At 31.7% G+C, this 20,572-nt stretch overlaps 1 protein-coding gene across 1 annotated transcript; it reads left to right on the top strand.

Moving 5' to 3' along the window:
* The first annotated feature begins 16,469 nt into the window (after positions 1-16,469).
* Positions 16,470-17,600, top strand: LOC110737989. Its single transcript, XM_021918344.1, has one exon. The coding sequence runs from the start codon at positions 16,470-16,472 to the stop codon at positions 17,598-17,600; it is 1,131 nt and encodes a 376-aa protein (XP_021774036.1).
* Positions 17,601-20,572: the final 2,972 nt, after the last annotated feature.

Genomic DNA, 20,572 nt, shown 5'->3' with positions numbered 1-20,572 from the left:
TGACCCAAATGGAACATTGTGGGCATATTTTATCTTTACAATGGTTCTTTTTTAGAGATGGCTATACGATCTTCTTGATTAGTCAAAAGAATTTTTTTTTTTTTTTTTTTTTTTTTTTTTGAGATACTTGAATGCATCCGTGCCTTACTATCTTCGCACCGGATGTATAAAATTATTTACTAAGTATTGTTTGATTGATATTAATTGAGTAATTTCCTCTTTTTTCTCTGCTCTCATTAACCTCTACTTTTAATTAATGATAAATATAGATATGGATATAGAATCAAAGTATATAGTGCATTATCAAATTTTATGACCTAAACAAATTGATTCAACTTGAATTCTTTCCCATCCCCCCTCATGTTATTTGTCTCTTCAATTCCTTTCTATTTGGACACTCTCATTATCAAACACAATTCTTTCCACTTACGATGATTGGTCTTGAATAAGCATCACCATAAGTCCGTTATTGTATCATACAAACTATGTACTTACCCGATTTGAGAGCAACTTTTTTTTGAAGAAAATTAACGTAGAGTGCCATTCATTAATCAATGGACAATCTGTCCATGAGAACATAAGAAGATATTATAGGAGGGCAAAAGTTCGATTTGAGAGTAGTAGCTCAATTATATTTAAAATACTTAGAACTCAAATCCAACATATATGAAAACACTAAAGCAACTCAAGTTCAATATGGCTTGATCTTGTAAGACCCGAATAGAGCCTAGCCCACACATCTGATCAGTACATAGTCACATACTTCTGATACTAAGATTACAAGCTAAAACTATAATTTAAATTGAGAGAGGAAAAAAAAGAGAAAAACAAAAAAACAATGCATGTTGGAGTTCATATTGGCCTATTGGGCCCCTGATTTATTCGTTTTGGACAACCATATTGGGTCGTTGATGGTCTAATACTTGTATAAACATAATCAGTCTCTCATATTCTTTTACGAGTATCTTTTATATACGCATTTTCAAAATTACGAGTAGGTTTTTTCATCAAAGCTTTTACTACATCCTCTTGCAACCAAATATAGAAACACTTATGTTAAAGGTTTGAGTCAAACCTTTATTTAACCTTAAACCTTCTATGTTTCCCCAAACCTCTCCTGATCGGACACCCTCTACGACTTATTACAAAGTATATCCCTACCTTTTAAAAGTATGAGAAAACACTTATAAGATGTTAATAACCTATATGCCCCTATTAATAAGATGTTAATAACCTATAAGATTTTCATTGTGTGATAATGAGTAGTTAACTCTTATAAATAGTGGTTGGACAATTATATCCTCTAAAATATTTATTTACTTATTTTCCCTCATTAACGTTAATAGCCTTGATTTTTAAACTCTTGAGAATAAAGTGATGACATTATACCCCTAAATATATTTATTTACATTCCCCCCTCATCATGGTGACATAAATGAAAAAGTTCTCCGAAAATGACTAGTTATGGCATACGCATCGAATGTATTAGCCACTCTAGTTAAAAGAGATAATTATGAATGACATATGTCACTTTGTAGAAATTATTTCTATCAAATCACATATTTATTTTTTCAGCCTCTTTGTTTATTCTATGAAAACTTTCATACACTTGACTAGAATCTAATCATTTCTAATTGTACCTTTTTTATGTTGTAAATACGAGTAAATTTCACAAAATATAAACTTCAAAGATTTTTTAAAATACTCGTATATCACTCGTACAGTTCAAAACTTTTCCTTAATTTCACAAAATATAAACTTCAAAGATTTTTCTCTAATCATTTAAAATACTCGTACAGTTCAAAACTTTTCCTTAATTTCAGCTGTTTTACGTGTTAAGTTTTAATAATACCTGAGTACATTCTATTTGTTCATAATTACCAATAGTATGTGAATCCCTACCTTCTAGAAAGTATGAGTACATATATATGAATAGTCTTAAAATAATTATAGCCCTTAAAATATTTATTTATATATTTATCCTTATATTATATTTGTTATCTCATTATTATAAATAGTGTTGATATAATTATGCCTCTCAATATGTTTGTTTACTTATTTCCCCTCATTAATGTTGTGTGACTCTTTTTTTTAACTCTTTAGAATAGTGTGCGAATATTTATATGCAAATCTAATATAATAATATCATATCATATCACTAATAAATAAAGCCGATCTCACAGCCAGGCCACGAGACCGGACACTTGGCATTCCGGTTTTTCGCCAAGTGTTGAGCCACGTAGGGGACAAATAAATATTATTGTGATTAAATTAGATATCACGTTAGATTAGACTGGATAGATTTGTTTAATTAGAATACAAAATTATACATAAAATAATTTATAATTCTTTTGAATTTTTTTTTTATCTTTTAAAGCTTTATAAAATTATTTTTTCATATTTAGTTGTAATAATTATAGATTAGATGCCACTAATTTACCTTTAAAGCTTTTGAATCAGGTATTTTTCATATTCGATTGTAATATTTTTGTGTATGTGATTTTGTTAATGAAATTAAAGAAGTCAAAAGCTATTAAAATTAGGACACGACAGAAACTGTATAATACAAGGGAATCTTGAAGTGAATTTAAATCAATGTTAGCAAGGTCTTAGAACTTTTCGAGTTTTTTTTACTTAAAAAACATTTCAATAATTTTTTTTATGCTAATCATGTTATTATTTTTTTCAGCTTATCTTAAGAACAATGGAAGCAATAAACGGTAAAAGGTACTACTATTTTGCATTATCAAAAGGGTTTATTTGACCATATTTAACATTCAAACTAAAAAGTTTATCCTAAAATTTTATCAACAATCCGGACATCGCTCGGGAACAAAACTAGTCACTAATAAATAAAGTCGGTCTCGCAGCCAGACCATGAGACAACGACACTTGGCATTCCGATTTTTTTCTAAGTGTCGCGCCACGTAGTCGATAAATAGGTATTATTGTGACACATATGATGCTAAGTACGCGAAGTTTGGATAGATTTTTAAAGATAAAAATGTTGTATAGTGTTTTATTATTGCTATACTTCTGAAATTTCATATATACAAAATTAATCCTAACTTTTTATAAATATCTTATAACTCGGTACTAATTCCATAATAAAATTCGTTATAAAAAGTTCCTTATAATAAGATCCATTTATAATATATTTATCTATTTACAAAAATAATAGAGAATTAATATAAGTTTTAGTCAGAAAAAATAATTTTAGTTTTGGTGAAAATAATTTCAGTTCAATAAAAATAATCTAAATTCAATAAAATGTAATTTCAGTTCAGTGTGTCTAAATATCCTGCATTGTTAAAAGGGATTATACAACCATATTTAACATTCAATCTAAAAAGTGTATCATAAACATTTATCAACCATTTGGACATCACCAGGACACAAAACTAATGTATAAATAAAGTAGGCATTTTTGGAGAGCATTTGGAGCGCCACGTAAGCAATCTAATTATTTTGACCAATGATAAAATAGATTTATACATACCAGGTTAGAACCCGTGCGATGCACATGCATGGTTTATATAAAATCTAATTTTATAATTTGTACGTATATTTTTGAAAAAATAGATAAATATAAATAAGAATTATGCATCTTGTACAAAAATATATGTACTTTTAAAATTTTAGATTTTCATTAACATTATGATATAATTCCTGTTCAACGTTGCCTTATTAGTTTGCTACTTAAAACTATTTCATTTTTTAAGGATAAATTGATGGGTTGTAGTTGTAATGTAGAAACTTCTAATATTCAAATTCCAAAATTATTAAATATGATAGCTACACAAACAAAAAAAAAAAGATGACATCATCCTTGCATTTAGGCGGGAAATTTTTTATTATGGGAGTGACATGTGGACAATGATGATGTCAGTAATATTTTGTTTTAGTAATAGTTAATAGATTTTATTTTTGAATAAAGAATTATAACGCCACCAAGATAAAGTAACGAATTAGATTTGATATAACTAAAATTTTAATGCCACATAGATTAAAAACCACGAATTAAATTATTTGAATAGTAAAAATAGAAAAGGTTAAATTTATTAAATCAATACTACGAGTATCACAAATTCAAAAAAATATACATAGTAGGAAAGATATAAATCTCCAAATTCAAAAAGGTAATTATGTATTAAACTACTACATAATTTGATGGTGGGTTTAAATTATGAACATATCCTATATATTATCCAAAAATTATCTCCACACGACGTAATTGATTTGATGGTGGGTTCAATTATGAAAATATCATACTATTTAAAATTATCTTCATGAGGGAGTAATGAATTAATGAGTAAGTTTAAGCTTGAAATGAGAATATGACTTACATTATGTTTATATTTGTAAGTATTACTTACATTATGTTTATTTGGGATATTTAATGATTATATTTTTAAGTTTTGTTTTTAGATGCAGATTAAATTTAATCAGGATTAAATTCAAGCCAAAATAATTGGAAAATCAACGTACGAGTTTCACGCCTGTTTAACGTACTAAACTTCCGCAAACAAGATAACTTTTAAAGTTTTTTTAGTTTTAATAGATTATATGGTCCTATTGGACGAGGAGATATATTTTATAAATTGTTTACCTCTATTAAATTTTTTTTAAACCTCTTTAGTTTTTAATTAAATTATTTTTGAACAAAAATAATATTTGTAATAAATTAACTTAATTTCTTATTTTTAATTACAAAGTGATTACATTCATGCCTCAATTAAAGCCAACTTTGTTCAACCCATCCATCCAAAATTGATTGGAGGAAATGTTTACACTATTAGATACTTTTCAGTCGTTCCAAATAAAAATCAATATAGCGTTGTCAGTAATAACAAAATAATGATATTTTATATTAACTATTCAAATTACATTTTTTCATAATGACCTTATATCACGATATAGATAACAAATAAAAAAATTTAGATAAGATTAAAAAAGAATGATAAAATAAATGTGAGAAGATATGATTTACTATATTTTCTTATAAATAGACATAAATTTAATTCACAATACATGCACTACCAATTAACTATATATATATATATATATATATATATATATATATATATATATATATATATATATATATATATATATATATAGGGTTGAGTTATAATGAGAATCAATCCTATTATAGGAATTAGGAACTAATTTAGGCCATTAGATCATGTTAATCGAACGGTCCACATGCTTCGCGTGTCATTAATGGCATTTTCGTAATATTTCAACTTTACAAAGTGATTTCCAGTTTCATTTCTAAAAAGTAAATGAAAAGTTAGTAAAAGTAAATAAAATCAGTCATAAAGTAAATGAAATTGCCTTAAAAGTTAAAAACTGGAAAAAAGTTTGAAAACCTGCGAAATTACGAAAATTCCATTAATGAAAGCAGGTGAGATGTGAGCCGTCAAATGGAGCGCGATTAAAGGCTGAGATTGATTCTTAGTTCCTATTATTCACCTTGGTTCTCACATGATCTTCATCCTTTATATATATATATATATATATATATATATATATGTATGTATGTATGGAGAAATGCATTGGTTATAGTAGGGAGTTTTATCAAAGTTTAGGATAGTAGGGAGAAATGCATTAGTTATAGTAGTCGTAAGTATACCTGAAAATGATTTTTCTTTTATGCATTTATAATGTTCGATAGACGAAACAAATTGCAACTTCAACACATGTAATATTACTACCGCAATTGTCGCTACTAAGGAAAAAATCTTGTGGTGGAGTTTGTGAACCTCTTACAAGAAAAGAAAAAATAAATATAAATAAAATCTAAAAATTATACTTCCTTTGTCCTATATTATAGTTCCTACATTCCTATTTTGGAGAACTAAAATGTTGTTCCTGTTTCTATTTTTGAATCGTATGTATAGATCATTATACCCTCATTTTTTTTTATCTTTATTCATTGTACTTCCAAAATTACCTTTGAAATACCATTTGCTTTGTACTTTTTTTCCACTTTTTCTCTCTAAATTAATAATTATACTGTTCACCTTTTTTTTTATGTACTTTATGCACTTTCTTCTCTTTAATTTTTGTCTATAATTGTACTTTTAACCTTTTTGTAAATATTTCATCCACTTTCTTTTCCCATTTCTTAAATATCGTGAAAAAACACAGACAAAAACTATATATTGGGACGGAGAGAGTGTTAATTTTCTATCAAATACATTATAACTTAAAATGAGTACATCTTGTAAAAAAAATTAAATGAGTACATAAATTCAAGAATAAAGTAAAAATTAAAAAAATAAAGTAAAAAATAAAAATAATGCATTATAAATAATTAATTATTTAATAATTATAAAATATTCAAAATCGAATACTCTTTGGCAAAAAAATATATCAAGTTTAAATTAAATAAATTTCAAAAATCTAGTAATTTTAGTATGTGAAAGAAATGTACATTTTTATTATAAAGAAATCAAAGATGTTTAGGGTAAAATTAAACAAAACCATCGTTGAAATGCCCTAAATAGCAGCCTTGGTGGCCTACACCTTAGAATGGGTAAAGAATTAATCTTTGACTCTTAAACTGATCTAATATACTTAATTTGGAAAAATATGCCTAACAATTTGAATTAATTAAAGATGATAACACCACGTATAAAGTTATTATATTTAACAAATTATATTAATATTATTTTTAAATTAGCATAAATTTGTATGTATATTATATTACATACAATTTTTTCTTTTCAATAATAAGTGGGGTTAATTTACTCTGTTTTTTTAAACTTAACGCCGACATTGAAAAATAATCGATAAGCTTGTTTAATTATAAAATAATTAAAATCTTATGATTTGTTTCTCATATATTACATACAATGTCTTGAAATTTGTTTTTATTCCAAATCTAGGAATGTGTAACTTTTTTTTTGATTCATAATCATTAATGTACATTTAACCTCAATAGATACTGATAATTCAAAGAAAAACTACTTCATTAATAATCAATAATTAAAAAGTACATAATACTAATGTGGCTTTATAAGAGCTTATAAAATCTAATCAACCACATTTTTTTAATGATAAAACTTAAGTTACAATTAATTTCTATTTCTATAAGTAAACCTAACAATTTGAATTATAATTATTAAGAAAATTATACATAAAGTGAAACCGCTCTAAAACCCGTATGAACCAAAATAACTTAATGTTTAAATAAAGCAATGAAAACTAAACAAAACATAATAATAATAATAATAATAATAATAATAATAATAATAATAATAATAATAATGTATTACAAACCATTACCCAAAAATCCACTAATCTCTCCTTTTACCTAGTGTTTCATCTAAGTTTAGGATAGTAGGGAGAAATGTATTGGTTCTAGTAGAAAACGTAAGTATACCTGAAAATGATTCTGCTTTGACACATTTATAATGTACGATAGACGAAAAAATTGCAATATCAACACATGAGAAAAAATCTTGTGATGGAGTTTGTGAACCTCCTATAAGGAAAGAAAAAATAAATCTAAATAAAATCTAAAAATTATACTCCCTGTGTCCCATATTATAGTTCCTACATTCCTATTTTGGAGAACCAAAATGTTGTTCTTGTTTCTATTTTTGAAAAGAATGTAAATATCATTATACCCTCATTTTTTTAACTTTATTCATTGTACTTCCAAAATTACCTTTGAAATATCATTTGCTGTATACTTTTTTCCACTTTTTCACTCCAACTTTTGTCAATAATTGTACTTTTCACCTTTTATTTGATGTACTTCATGCTCTTTCCCCTTTTTAATATTCGTCTATAATAGTACTTTTAACCTTTTTGTAAATACTTCATCCACTTTCTTCTCTCATTTCTTAAATACCGTGTAAAAAACACAACCAAGTACTATATATTAGGATGGAGGGAGTGTTAATTTTCTATCAAATACATTATAACTTAGAATTAGTACATCTTAGAGGTGATCATTGGGCGAGCCGAGCTAGGTTCGGGCCGGGCCGAAGCTAAAAATTATGCTTATTTCTCGGGCCGGGCCAGGCCAAGCTTCGGGCCGATTTTTTTGTGCCCAAAATGGTCGGGCTAGGCGGGCTTTTCGGGCCGACCAAAAAATCAACTAAATATGCATAAAAACGCATTTCTAAACCCGCCCAAAAAAATAAATTTTCGAACCGGGCCGGGCCCAACCCGATTTCGGGCCATAAAATTCTACCCAAAATCGGCCCCGGGCCAACTTTGATCACCTCTAGTACATCTTGTAAAAAAAAAAAATTTAAATGAGTATAAAAATTTTAAAAATAAAGTAAAAATTAAGATTAAAAAGTAAAAAATTAAAAAATGCATTATAAATAATTAATTATTTAATAATTATAAAATATTCAAAATAAAATACTTTTTGGCAAAAAAATATCAAGTTTAATTTAAATAAATTTCATAAATCTAGTAATTTTAGTATGTGAAAGAAATCTACATTTCCGTTGGTATGGAAATCAAAGATATTTAAGGTAAAGTTAAACAAAATCATTGTTGAAATGCCCAAAATAGCAGCCTCCCAGCCCACCCCTAGAATGAGTTGAGGATTAAGCTTAGCTTAAACTGATCTTATGAGAATTTACAACCTCATTGAAAATTTTTTGAAAAATTTGAATTTTAATTAAAGATAGTAACACGATGTGTAAAGTTATCATATTTAACAAATTATATTAAAATTATTTTTAAATTAACAAATTACATAAACGTGATTGTATATTATATTAAATACAATTTCTTTTATTCAATAATAAGTGAGGTTAATTTACTTTGTTCTGTTAAACTTAATTTCGACATTAAAAGATAATCGATAATAAGCTTGTCTAATTATAAAATGATTAAAATCTTAAGATTTGTTTCTCATATATTTTATACAATGTTTTGAAATTTGTTTTTATTCCAAATTTAGGAATGTGTAACCTTTTTATTTATTTATAATCATTAATGAACATTTAACCACAATAGATAATACTGATAATTCAAAGAAAAACTACTTCATTAATAATCAATAATTAAAAATCACATAATACTAATGTAGGTTTATAAGAGCTTATAAAATCTAATCACCACATTTTTTAATAATAAAAGTTATGTTACAATTAATTTCTATTTCTATAAGTAAACCTAACAATGTGAATTATAATTATTAAGAAGATTATACATAAAGTTTTTCCAAAAGCCTTATTTATTGATAATTTCTTGAACCACTTAATTTAAAAATCTTCAAAATCTATGTCTCCAATGTTTTCGTCTTTAAATAGTCTTTTAGTTATCTAATGATAAATAAATAAGAGAATTCGACAATTAATAGTAGTAACAATAATCCATAAATATTAGAGATTATTATCCCATAATAAACTTATTTTCACGGTTCCAATCTCTCTAAAAACACGTATGAACCAAATAACTTAATATTCAAAAAAAGCAATCAAAACTAAATGAAAAAAATAATAATAATGTATCACAAACCATTACCCAAAAATCTACTAATCTCTCCTTTTCTCTAGTGTTTCATCTAAGTTTAGGATAGTAGGGAGAAATGCAGTGGTTATAGTAGAAACGTAAGTATACTTGAAAATGATTCTGCTTTTAGGCATTTATAATGTTCGATAGACCAAACAAATTGCAACATCAACACATAAAATATTACTACCACGGTTGTCGCTACTAAGGAATAAATCTGTGATGGAGTTTGTGAACCTCTTACAAGCAAAGAAAAAATAAATCTAAATAAATTCTAAAAATTATACTCCCTTTGTCCCATATTATAGTTCATACATTCTTATTTTGGAGAACCAAATATTGTTTCTGTTTCTATTTTTGAATAGTATGTATAACTTTATTCATCGTACTTCCAAAAATACTCTTGAATTTACCACTTGTTTTGTACTATTTTCCACTTTTTTTCTCTAACTTTTGTAAATAATTGTATTTTTCACCTTTTTTTTGTGATGTATTTCCCCTCTTTAATTTTTGTCTATAATTGTACCTTTAACTTTTTAGTAAATACTCATCCACTTTCTCCTCTCATTTCTTAAATATCGTGAAAAACACAAACAATAATTATATATTGGGATGGAGGGAGTGTTCATTTTCTATCAAATACATTATAGCTTAAAATAAGTACATCTTGTAAAAAAAAAAAAATTAAATCAGTACATAAATTCAAGAACAAAGTAAAAAAATTAAAAAAATAAAGTAAAATAATAATTAAAAAAAAGCATTATAAATAACTAATTATTTAATAATTATAAAATATTCAAAATCGAATACTCTTTGGCAAAATATATGTCAAGTTTAAATTAAATAAATTTCAAAAATCTAGTAATTTTAGTATGGGAAAGAAATCTACATTTCCGTTGGTATGGAAATCAAAGATGTTTAGGGTAAAGTTAAACAAAACCATTGTTGAAATGCCCAAAATAGCAGTCTTGGTGGTCCACACCCTAGAATGGGTTGAGGATTAAGCTTTGACTCTTAAACTGATCTAATGAGGATTTACAACCTCACTGAAAAAGTTTTGAGAAACTCATAGAAATAAAATAAACGGGTTTTAATTTGGGAAAAAAAATATTATCATTTTTTTTGAATTGAATAACTAAATTGATTTTATAATATATATATGTAATAGAAAATAAAAGGACTGAGAAATGCAACACATATTCAATTTTCAAATTTAAGTTATTTAAGGAGGAAAAATAGGGTATATTTACTTCTATTTTTCTTCTCAAAGGTTTTGAATTAAACTATTTTTTGTTTATTCTTGTTAGAATTCTGGATTAAAACCTCTTGAATTAAACCATTTTTTTGTGTATATCTATTGCCCCTCCTCTTCTTTCTCATTATGCTTTTCTTCTTAAAAATATATAATGACCTACATTTTTTTCAAATGTCATAAAACTTCAACTACAACTAATACTTAACTTCAATAAATATACCTAAAAATTTGAATTATAATTAAAGATGATGACATGTTTAAAATTATAAATATAAAGTTATTGGCTTTAACAAATTATATTAAAATTATTTACAAATTAACAAATTACATAAATGTTGTTGAATAATTTAGAATATTGTGGACAAACTTCATGTTTTTTAATTGATTTAGCTTAGGTTAAGATGTTGCTATTAACATAAACAAGGATTAGAAGCAAATATATACTCGGTTTAGAGAAGTGGTCTTTTGCCCTATAGGCTATCTTGTGGCGCGCCAAGCAGGGCGACATCGCCCCCCAGTAGGGCGCGAGAACGAAGAGGATTATCATTGGTCAATCTCCCAACAGGGCGCGAGAGCAAAGCAACTAGATTTATTTGGGTTGCTTGGTTTCACTCGCCCGATAGGGCACGGGTTGAATGTGACGGTTTTCTTCGTGAGTGTTGGCTTGAAAATTTTGCTTTATGTAGATATGCTCTTGAACATATGTTAAAGAGACTTCTAAGGGAAAATTCATATTATCTTTTTCCTCTTGAAACCTTTTGCAATAGCCAATTATCATCATCATAATTAAACCAAAGTTTGCTTACATTAGATCACAAACATACTACACACTGTTGTGATTGTTTTCATTGTATCTCCTACTAATTTCGTGACACCCGGTGTGTATATTAGGGTCGAAATATAACTTTGGGAAAGTGATTTTGTTCACGCCTCGAAGTGATTAATTTGTCCATTTTTTTTGACCCGGTCAAAGTAATATTTCCTACAAAGATGGCAATGGTGAAAGAATTGACATCAAACTTTCAAAAGTTGGACAAATTTGAAGGAGTAGTTTTACGAAGATGGCAAAAGTCATTATATTTTTGGTGATATCTCTTGGAGTGGCATATGTACTCACATCCCCGAAGTTAATGGAGGAGGAAAACTAAACGTTGGAGGCCACATGGAAGTGGAACTAGTGGGAGAACAATTTGTACGGTACTATCAAAACGATGCAATTTGTGTTTGTTTAATTTATTATTGTGTTTATCCATGGAGAATTGGTTAGTATTTCTATATTATTATGTTTCAATCCATGCTTGTTATGATGAATGTAATAATTCATTGTTTGATTGTTTAACTCATGGTTATTTAGCATGGATGATTTATCAAATATGAATTGATTTGATAATGTCTTTTTATAAAAAGTGTTAACATGTATGTCATTATGTTAACCGTTATTTAATATGTAAATTGGTAATATATATGCTAATTGTGATTCACGGAATGACTATCGGATTAATTTGACAATAGTTATGCTTTAATAAAGTATTTTATTAGTCTATGCATGGTAAAATTCCATTTTAGTTTTCAATGAATCACGCGGTAATTACTAATGGCCACAGTAATTAGAATAAGTGGAGGTGAATCGAATGTCTTGATTCAAGTAATGCCCATCTCGATAGGCCACGAACAAATTAGTATGGATAGTATGGTATATACTATTAATAATTTAGTTTATACAACTTTTGAAATTATTGTTTTAATTTTACAAGACAATGATGTTCTTTATTTCATGGTGTTGTCTTGTGTAATAATTTCATGTAAAAATCTGTTGTATAATTGTATGTATGTGAAACAAATTTGATGGCAACGAGGAGTATGTGATTTTCATAGCACACCTTCCTCGGGCAATATGAAGTGTTTAGCAACTTTCATTGATGTTTTTCAAGATGTTGCTACGTTTATTTATTGTATTCTAAGGATGAAGCCCTAGACAAATTTAAAATCCAAAAAAGTGAAGTAGAGTTGCAAACTAACGGAAAAGTCAAAAGATTAAGAATTGATAAATGAGGTGAATACTATAACCCAAATTATTTCCAATCTATAAGTTTAGTACATGAAACTACCGCGGCATTGTAGACACCTAATTGTATCTTCCCGAAAACTAAACCCAATAATGAGTACCTTTCACGTCTTTGATTATCGAGTTAGGTGAAGAGTTGAAGAGTCTCGTGAATTTCCCTTTAGCCTTCACCATTTATAACATTTCCTTAAATGTTTTAAGCCAAAATAATTCATTTTGTGTCTTTGAAAATCATTCATTTTGTGTCCCTTAAAATCATTCATTTCGTGTCCAATCAATAAAAACGTCCAAACCAATCTATCATAATTCTGGTCCAATTATTGTGTAGTTGGATGGATCTTGAAAAGAGTTTTCCAACGATATATTATAAGCCCAAATCTGCCTTATAACGAAGAAGTTATGGTTAAAATACTAAACCGAGCTCGAATCAAGCCTAACTTGCGACCCAATGATCATGTGGAGGGTCCCATTACCTGAAGATTAGTGCCCTGAGAGGGTGCATGGAAAGATTTTGATGAAAACTGACGCTACTATTGATATCATGAGTGTAGTTAAACTCATCACTGTTGTGACCACGACAACTACATTGGTTAATACGGATACACGGTGAGCATATTCAACTTTCGTTTGGTCTTCAAGGTACTTAGTAGTCACCGGATTCCCGAGAATATATTCCTGGATGCAAACGTGCGTTTTATTTGAAGAGAGAGTTTGCAAGACAAATGAAATTTTAAAATTGACTAATAATACCCTTGGTGTGTACTATATAAAATAATTTACATGGCGTGTTATCATTGTTTGTATAATTATTTTATATTATTATTGTATGATTTGCTATTTATATGCTTGAGTTTATATATATGATTAATGCATATGATTTTATGATTTGATCAGATCTAATTGTCTTGTTATTATTGTTGTGTATGATTGATCGTATCATTATATCAATATGCTAGGGTTCTTAATGTTGTTGTTCTAGGGAATATTGTTATATTGAGGTTTTAGGGTTACTCATATTGTTTTTGGGTTGTGAGTTAATTATATTTGGATATTAGTTTTATTTTCCTATATAAGAGTTGAGATATACTACGATTGAATCGAGTTTGAATGGTTATGTTATTTAGGAACCCGTGCCATTATTGAGATATTGTTTATGAATCTGTAAATGATTATTTGATCAAGTATGAGATCAAAAAAGGGTTGAAAATTATTATTTTGTTCTTGGTTTCTGGCTCGATGTTAATTACCTTAGTCCTTGGCATGTTAGTAAGAAGATAATGATCATGAGTTAATAATGAGGTACAATCTTTATTTATATTTTTCTATGGTCCCCTACAGTGGAATTTGACCCATATTGGTCATGGTTTGAAATGTTTTCTGATTATTGAGAGTATTCAAGTTTTTATACTTGTTGGTTTATTTATTCGAATTGCCCATGTCCAAGGCTAGGTATTGAACAAAGATCATGACACACTTATTGGTTAGATGAGTTAAATGTGTAAAGGATCGTATTATTATTCGAGGTTGGGTTTGACAAAGGTTATTTCCAGAGTAAAATGTGTAATGTAGTGTTTTGAACTACATTATTTAATTGTACTACTTGTGTTTGCGGCCATGTCTTTTTCTTATGCTGGCCCTGCGTCGATCTATTTTGAAATTTGTCCTTAATGACGTAGCTAAAGGTGCTCAAGTGTTTCGATTAGTATTTTATAACAAGTTTGAAAAGTTGTATAAATAGCTCACTGATAACTTGCTATTTGATACGATTTTAGGGTGTTTTGAACCTAGTTTACTTGATAAAAATTGCGTTTTGGTTCATTTTTACTCTATTATTATGCAATTTTTGTGTATCCTATGCTTCACGGGTTGTTGGTGTTTTTGTTGAGATTCTAGGTTCAAAAGAACGACCAAATGGAGCCCATGGATACAAAGCCGAGGTTAGAAGCAAGAAGATGGATGAAAGAAGCCAAGGAAAGGAGCATTATAGAAGAAAATATGAAAAAAGGGGCTTAGAAGACCCTGCACGGCCGTGCCAGACCTTGCACGTCCGTGCAGGAGGTTCCAGAAAGCTTCAGCAAGCTGCCAAGGCCTGCACGACCGTGCTTAATCTGGCACGTCCGTGCAGAAGAGGGTGCACGGCCGTGCCAGACTTTGCACGTCCGTGCAGGAGTGCTCCAGAAACTCAGAACATCTGCCAAGGCCTGCACGGACGTGCCAAATTAAGCACGTCCGTGCAGATGTAGCTGCACGTCCGTGCCAATATCTGCACGTCCGTGCGGAACTGCTCGATTCTTAGCAGTACGTTCTGCCTCAATTCTGCCCCCTCTGCACGTCCGTGCCGAATCTGGCACGACCGTGCTTATGCTTGCACGTCCGTGCCGAATCTGGCACGTCCGTGCAGACCTGCAGTCGAACTTCTTCCTTGTTTTCTCCGTCCTTTTTATTTGGGGGTGATATAAATACCCCTTTAGAGCTCATTTGTACGGGGTATGCAGTTTTTGAGAGCTTTTCTCTTAGTTTGTAGTCTTAGGACATTAAATTCTCAAATCATTAGTTAGTTCTCAATTATTAGCTTGGAATTATTCAAATTCAATCATTGTAGAAGACAAAATCCACCATTGTTGCTCACCTTGAAGCTTCATAGTAACCATTTCTTACTCATCTTTTCTATTTCTCTTTACTTTGTTGTTAATTATTTGCTAGTTCTTGCATGTTTTGGATTGTTAATTAGCTTAATTCTTAGTTTGAATTTGTTCATGAATTGCTTGAAATCTTTAATTGCTTTAACCCCCATGGATTGTGAGTAGTCTAAATTCTAGGGTTTGGGCAAAACCCTCAATGTAGTCACTAATTACTTGTTGCATGTGCTAATTTGGTTGTTGTGGGATGTTAATTAGTTGAGCTTAAGTGGTTTAATTGCTTAGTTCTTCTATATGGCCATTGCTAGAACTATTTATCCAAGCTTTCTCAACGAAGGATCGAGAGATGAACTTGAGTTAGCTCCCTTATGCTTGATTGACCCGAAATGCCATGAGAATAGGGATTACCGGTCAAGGGAATGTTTATGTCATCGTGATTATGCTTTAACACTTGTTTTATGCTATGTAACCACGAGAGTAGGTTGTATTCATGATTCAAGTAATCCCTCTAGCTTGAGAGAGTAGTTGGTGCTTTAGATGACTTCCCCTAATTTATCCCATCAATTTACCTTGATTGTTGCATGCTAATTGTGATTTGTGATGAAGTTGAGTGGTATAACCCAAGCCCTAGATTCCTCTAAATATTGTTAACCTCCTCTTAGCTTAGTTGAATTGTGTTAGAAGAAGTTACTCAAAACCAACCCAATTTAGAATTCGTTTAGCTTATTTAAACGGTAGTACTCGGTGGTTGATTCAACGCCTCTCTTGGGTTCGACCCTTTCTTACCCTTACTATAGTTAGTGAGACCAAGATAGGAATTATTATCTTTGGTAGGCTCGACGACGACCTATCAAATTTTGGCGCCGTTGCCGGGGAGGCAAAGTCACATTGAATGTATTATTGTTGAATGAGACTAGATGTGTGTATATGTATAGTAGTTTTCTTACCTTAATTTTTGTTTATGTGTGTTTAACTTGTGATAGTCATTGCTAACGTTTTTCTTAGCTTTGTTTGACTTTGCATGACACGAAAGAGTAAGCAATCATCGCTTATTCCCGTTGATCCAGAGCTAAATAGGACTTTGAGAAACGTGAGGAGACTCTTGCAAGGCACACCCGAGTTTTCCATTGTATATTCGGATTCCGATCCGGAAGAGGTTTTTGGAACTAACGAAGAAGATAACATGGGAGAGAATCCTCCTCAACCATTGTTAAGATACTATGACCACCCCAACGCATTCCAACTTCGGAGTGGCATACGTCTTCCCACCACAAATGCAAACAACTTTGAACTTTCACCTCAACTCATCCGTATGATTCAAAGCGATCAATTCGGAGGTAGTCCTCATGAGTGTCCTTTTGCTCATTTGGACAACTTTCTTGAGTTGTGTACAACCATCAAGCAAAACAACATTTCGGAAGAGTTCATCCGTATGCACATGTTTCAATTCTCCCTCCGTGATAAAGCAAAACATTGGTTGAGAACGGTTGAAGAGGGATCATTGAGTACATGGGACGAAGTCACTAGAGCCTTTCTTGGAAAGTATTGTCCTCCGGAAAAGACCGCCGAATTAAGAAGAAAGATCACCAATTTCAATCAAGACATTGATGAAACATTGAGTGAAGCTTGGGAGCGTTTCAAAGATTACACAAGGAAATGCCCCCACCATGGTTTTACATCATGGATCATTGTACAAAGCTTCTATGACGGTCTTACTCCTATTTCAAGGGCCAACCTTGATTCCAGGGCCGGTGGTAGCCTCAAAAAGCTATCGGTGGACGACGCATACAAGATGATTGAAGAAGTGGCCAAGCATTATGCATATGGAGGTGATAGAAGGAAACCTCAAACAAAGAAGGGCGGAATTCATGATCTTAGTGCAATAGATCTTATTGCATCAAAGTTTGATATGCTAGCTCACAAGCTAGATCAAGCCACCCTCACACCCTCAAGCTCTTCCTCGCAAGTCATGTCTTGTGAGACTTGTGGAGGAAATGATCACTTGTCCTCTTATTGCAACTCAACGAATCAAGAGCAAGCGGCGGCAATTGGGCAAAGGAATGAACAATACTCCCAATCCCACAATCAAAGTTGGAAGCCCCAACATAACACGGGATGGAAGCAATACAACCAAGGCCCCCCCACAAAATAACTACAACCAAAATCAAACCCAACCTCAAAACCACTACAACCAACCTCAATCACAAAACCAACAAGCTCCATACCGCCATCCCAACCAAAGGGATCAAAACCACCAAAGATCACAATATAACCAACCCGCTCCTCCTCCTCCACCTCCTCAAAAGACTAGCCTTGAGTCTGTTCTTAAAACTTTCATGACTCAACAAATAAGGAACAATGCGGAGATGAATGCAAACATCCAACAACTCCAAGCACATAATAAGATAATGGAGGGCCAATTGGCTCAAATTGCACAACAAGTTGGAAGTTCATCCTCCAATCCTAGTGGTCACTTTCCAAGCTCAACGGTAGTGAACCCAAAGGATCAAGCTAAGGCTATCACTTTGAGATCGGGAAGGGGTTATGAGTGAAGAGGAGCCACAAAAGAGAGATGAGGGAGTTGTGGTGAGAAGTGAGGATGATTTTGAAAATAAAGTAGTTGAAGTTGAGAGAAAAGAGCAAAAGAGTGATGAGGGAGCCACAAAGAAAGACGAGGGAGATGAAGAAAGAATAGAAAAGCCCCCTATGAGAGTATATAAGCCCCCCATTCCGTTTCCTCATAGAATTGTAGAGAAGAAGTTGAATGAGAAGTTTTCAAAATTTCTTGAAGTCATGAGAGGACTTCAAGTGAACATCCCCTTTCTTCATGCTATGTCACAAATGCCTACCTATGCAAAATTTTTGAAGGATCTTCTATCCAACAAGAGTAGGCTTGAAGAGAGTGCAACCATCTCCCTTCCTAAGGAGGTGAGTGCAATCATCCAAAACAAGCTTCCCCAAAAGCTTGGTGACCCCGGTAGCTATGCAATACTGGTGAAGATTGGAGATTTGGAAGCTATGGATGCTTTATGTGATCTTGGGGCAAGTGTGAGCTTGATGCCCTATTCTATTGCAAAGACCTTGAAAGTTGGAGACTTGAAACCAACAAAAATGTCCTTACAACTAGCCGACCGCACGGTTAGGCTACCTTTGGGGATTCTTGAAGATGTGCCGGTTCAAGTTGGAAGAGTATTTGTGCCATGTGATTTTGTAGTAATGGAGATGGAGGAAGATTCAAGAGTACCCCTCATTTTGGGGAGACCATTTTTGAACACCGCTGGAGTGGTGATTGATATGAAGGAAGGAAGATTGACTTTGAATGTGGGAGATGAGAAAATTTCATTTTCATTCTCACAAACTTTAAAAAAGCCATTGATTGATGAAGTTCATAGAATTGACACATTGGAGAGGGACTTAGAAGAGTTCCGAGAAAGATTGTATGAAAGAGATCCTTTACAAGCTACCTTAACGGGAAGCTTAGTTGAGGAGGGTGAAGAAGCAAAGGGGTATGATCTCTTTCTCAACCAACCTTTGGCCCACGAGGTGATAAAATTTGAAGTGCTTAACGTGGAGGCAAAAGAGGAGAGGACTACGCCTCCTCCTAAGGTTGAACTTAAACCCCTTCCCCCTCTACTTAAATATGCTTTTCTTGATGATAGTGAGAATTATCCCGTTATTGTCAATGCTAAGCTCGATGACACCTCTCTTGAGAAACTCCTAGTTGTTTTAAGGAAGTATAGAGATGTCATTGGGTACAAAATTGATGACATTAAGGGGATAAGTCCCACCATATGCATGCATAAAATTCTACTTGATGATGATCATGCTTCCTCGATTGAGCACCAAAGAAGGCTCAATCCCAATATGAAGGAAGTGGTAAAAAAGGAATTTTTAAAACTTCTTGAGGCGGGCATAATCTACCCTATCTCCGATAGTAAGTGGGTTAGCCCGGTTCAAGTTGTGCCTAAAAAGGGAGGCATGACCATCATCAAAAATGATAAGGGTGAGACCATTTCTACGAGGTCGGTCACCGGGTGGAGGATGTGCATTGATTATCGAAAATTGAATAAATCCACCCGGAAAGACCACTTCCCACTCCCCTTCATTGATCAAATATTGGAAAGACTAGCATCACATAGTCATTATTGCTTCTTGGATGGATACTCGGGATTCTTTCAAATTCCAATCCACCCCGAGGACCAAGAAAAGACTACATTCACATGTCCTTTTGGCACCTTCGCATATCGAAGAATGCCATTTGGGCTTTGTAATGCACCTTCCACATTTCAAAGGTGTATGATGTCTATTTTTTCCGACATGCTTGAATCATCAATTGAGGTATTCATGGATGACTTTTCTGTTTTTGGTTCATCTTTTGACACTTGTCTTTCAAACCTAATTAAAGTGTTAAAAAGATGTCAAGAGGTGAACTTAGTTTTGAATTGGGAGAAATGTCATTTCATGGTAGAGGAGGGAATTGTTCTTGGTCATGTGATTTCTAGTAGGGGCATTGAGGTAGATCGTGCCAAGATTGAAGTAATTGAGCGCCTCCCACCCCCTACAAATGTGAAGGGGATAAGGAGCTTTCTTGGACATGCGGGTTTTTACCGCCGGTTCATAAAGGATTTTTCAAAAATCGCAAAGCCGCTCACTCAATTGTTGGTAAAAGATGCCCCTTTTGTGTTTACTAATGATTGTTTTCTAGCATTTGATAGGTTGAAGGAGGCCTTGATTTTGGCTCCTATAATTCAACCCCCTAATTGGGAACTTCCTTTCGAGCTTATGTGTGATGCTTCGGATTTTGCCGTTGGGTCTGTTCTTGGACAAAGGAAGGACAAGAAGCTCCATGCTATCTATTATACTAGCAAAACATTGGATGAGGCACAAAGGAATTACACAACCACGGAAAAGGAGTTTCTAGCCATTGTTCATGCAATTGAGAAGTTTAGGTCCTACTTGTTGGGCTCTAAGGTCATAGTTTTCACCGACCATGCGGCCTTGAAGTACCTCTTGTCTAAGAAGGAACCTAAGCCAAGATTGATACGGTGGGTCTTGCTCTTGCAAGATTATGATATTGAGATTAGAGACAAGAAGGGTGCCGAAAATGTTGTGGCCGATCATCTT

Source organism: Chenopodium quinoa, unplaced genomic scaffold (assembly GCF_001683475.1).
Source record: "Chenopodium quinoa cultivar QQ74 unplaced genomic scaffold, ASM168347v1, whole genome shotgun sequence".
In the NCBI taxonomy this organism is placed as follows: Eukaryota; Viridiplantae; Streptophyta; class Magnoliopsida; order Caryophyllales; family Amaranthaceae; genus Chenopodium; species Chenopodium quinoa.
This window is presented reverse-complemented; position numbering and strand designations above follow the sequence as displayed.

Excerpts from the sequence above, each read along its gene's own strand:
- LOC110737989 (XM_021918344.1), top strand. The coding sequence starts at position 16,470 with ATGACACGAAAGAGTAAGCAATCATCGCTTATTCCCGTTGATCCAGAG.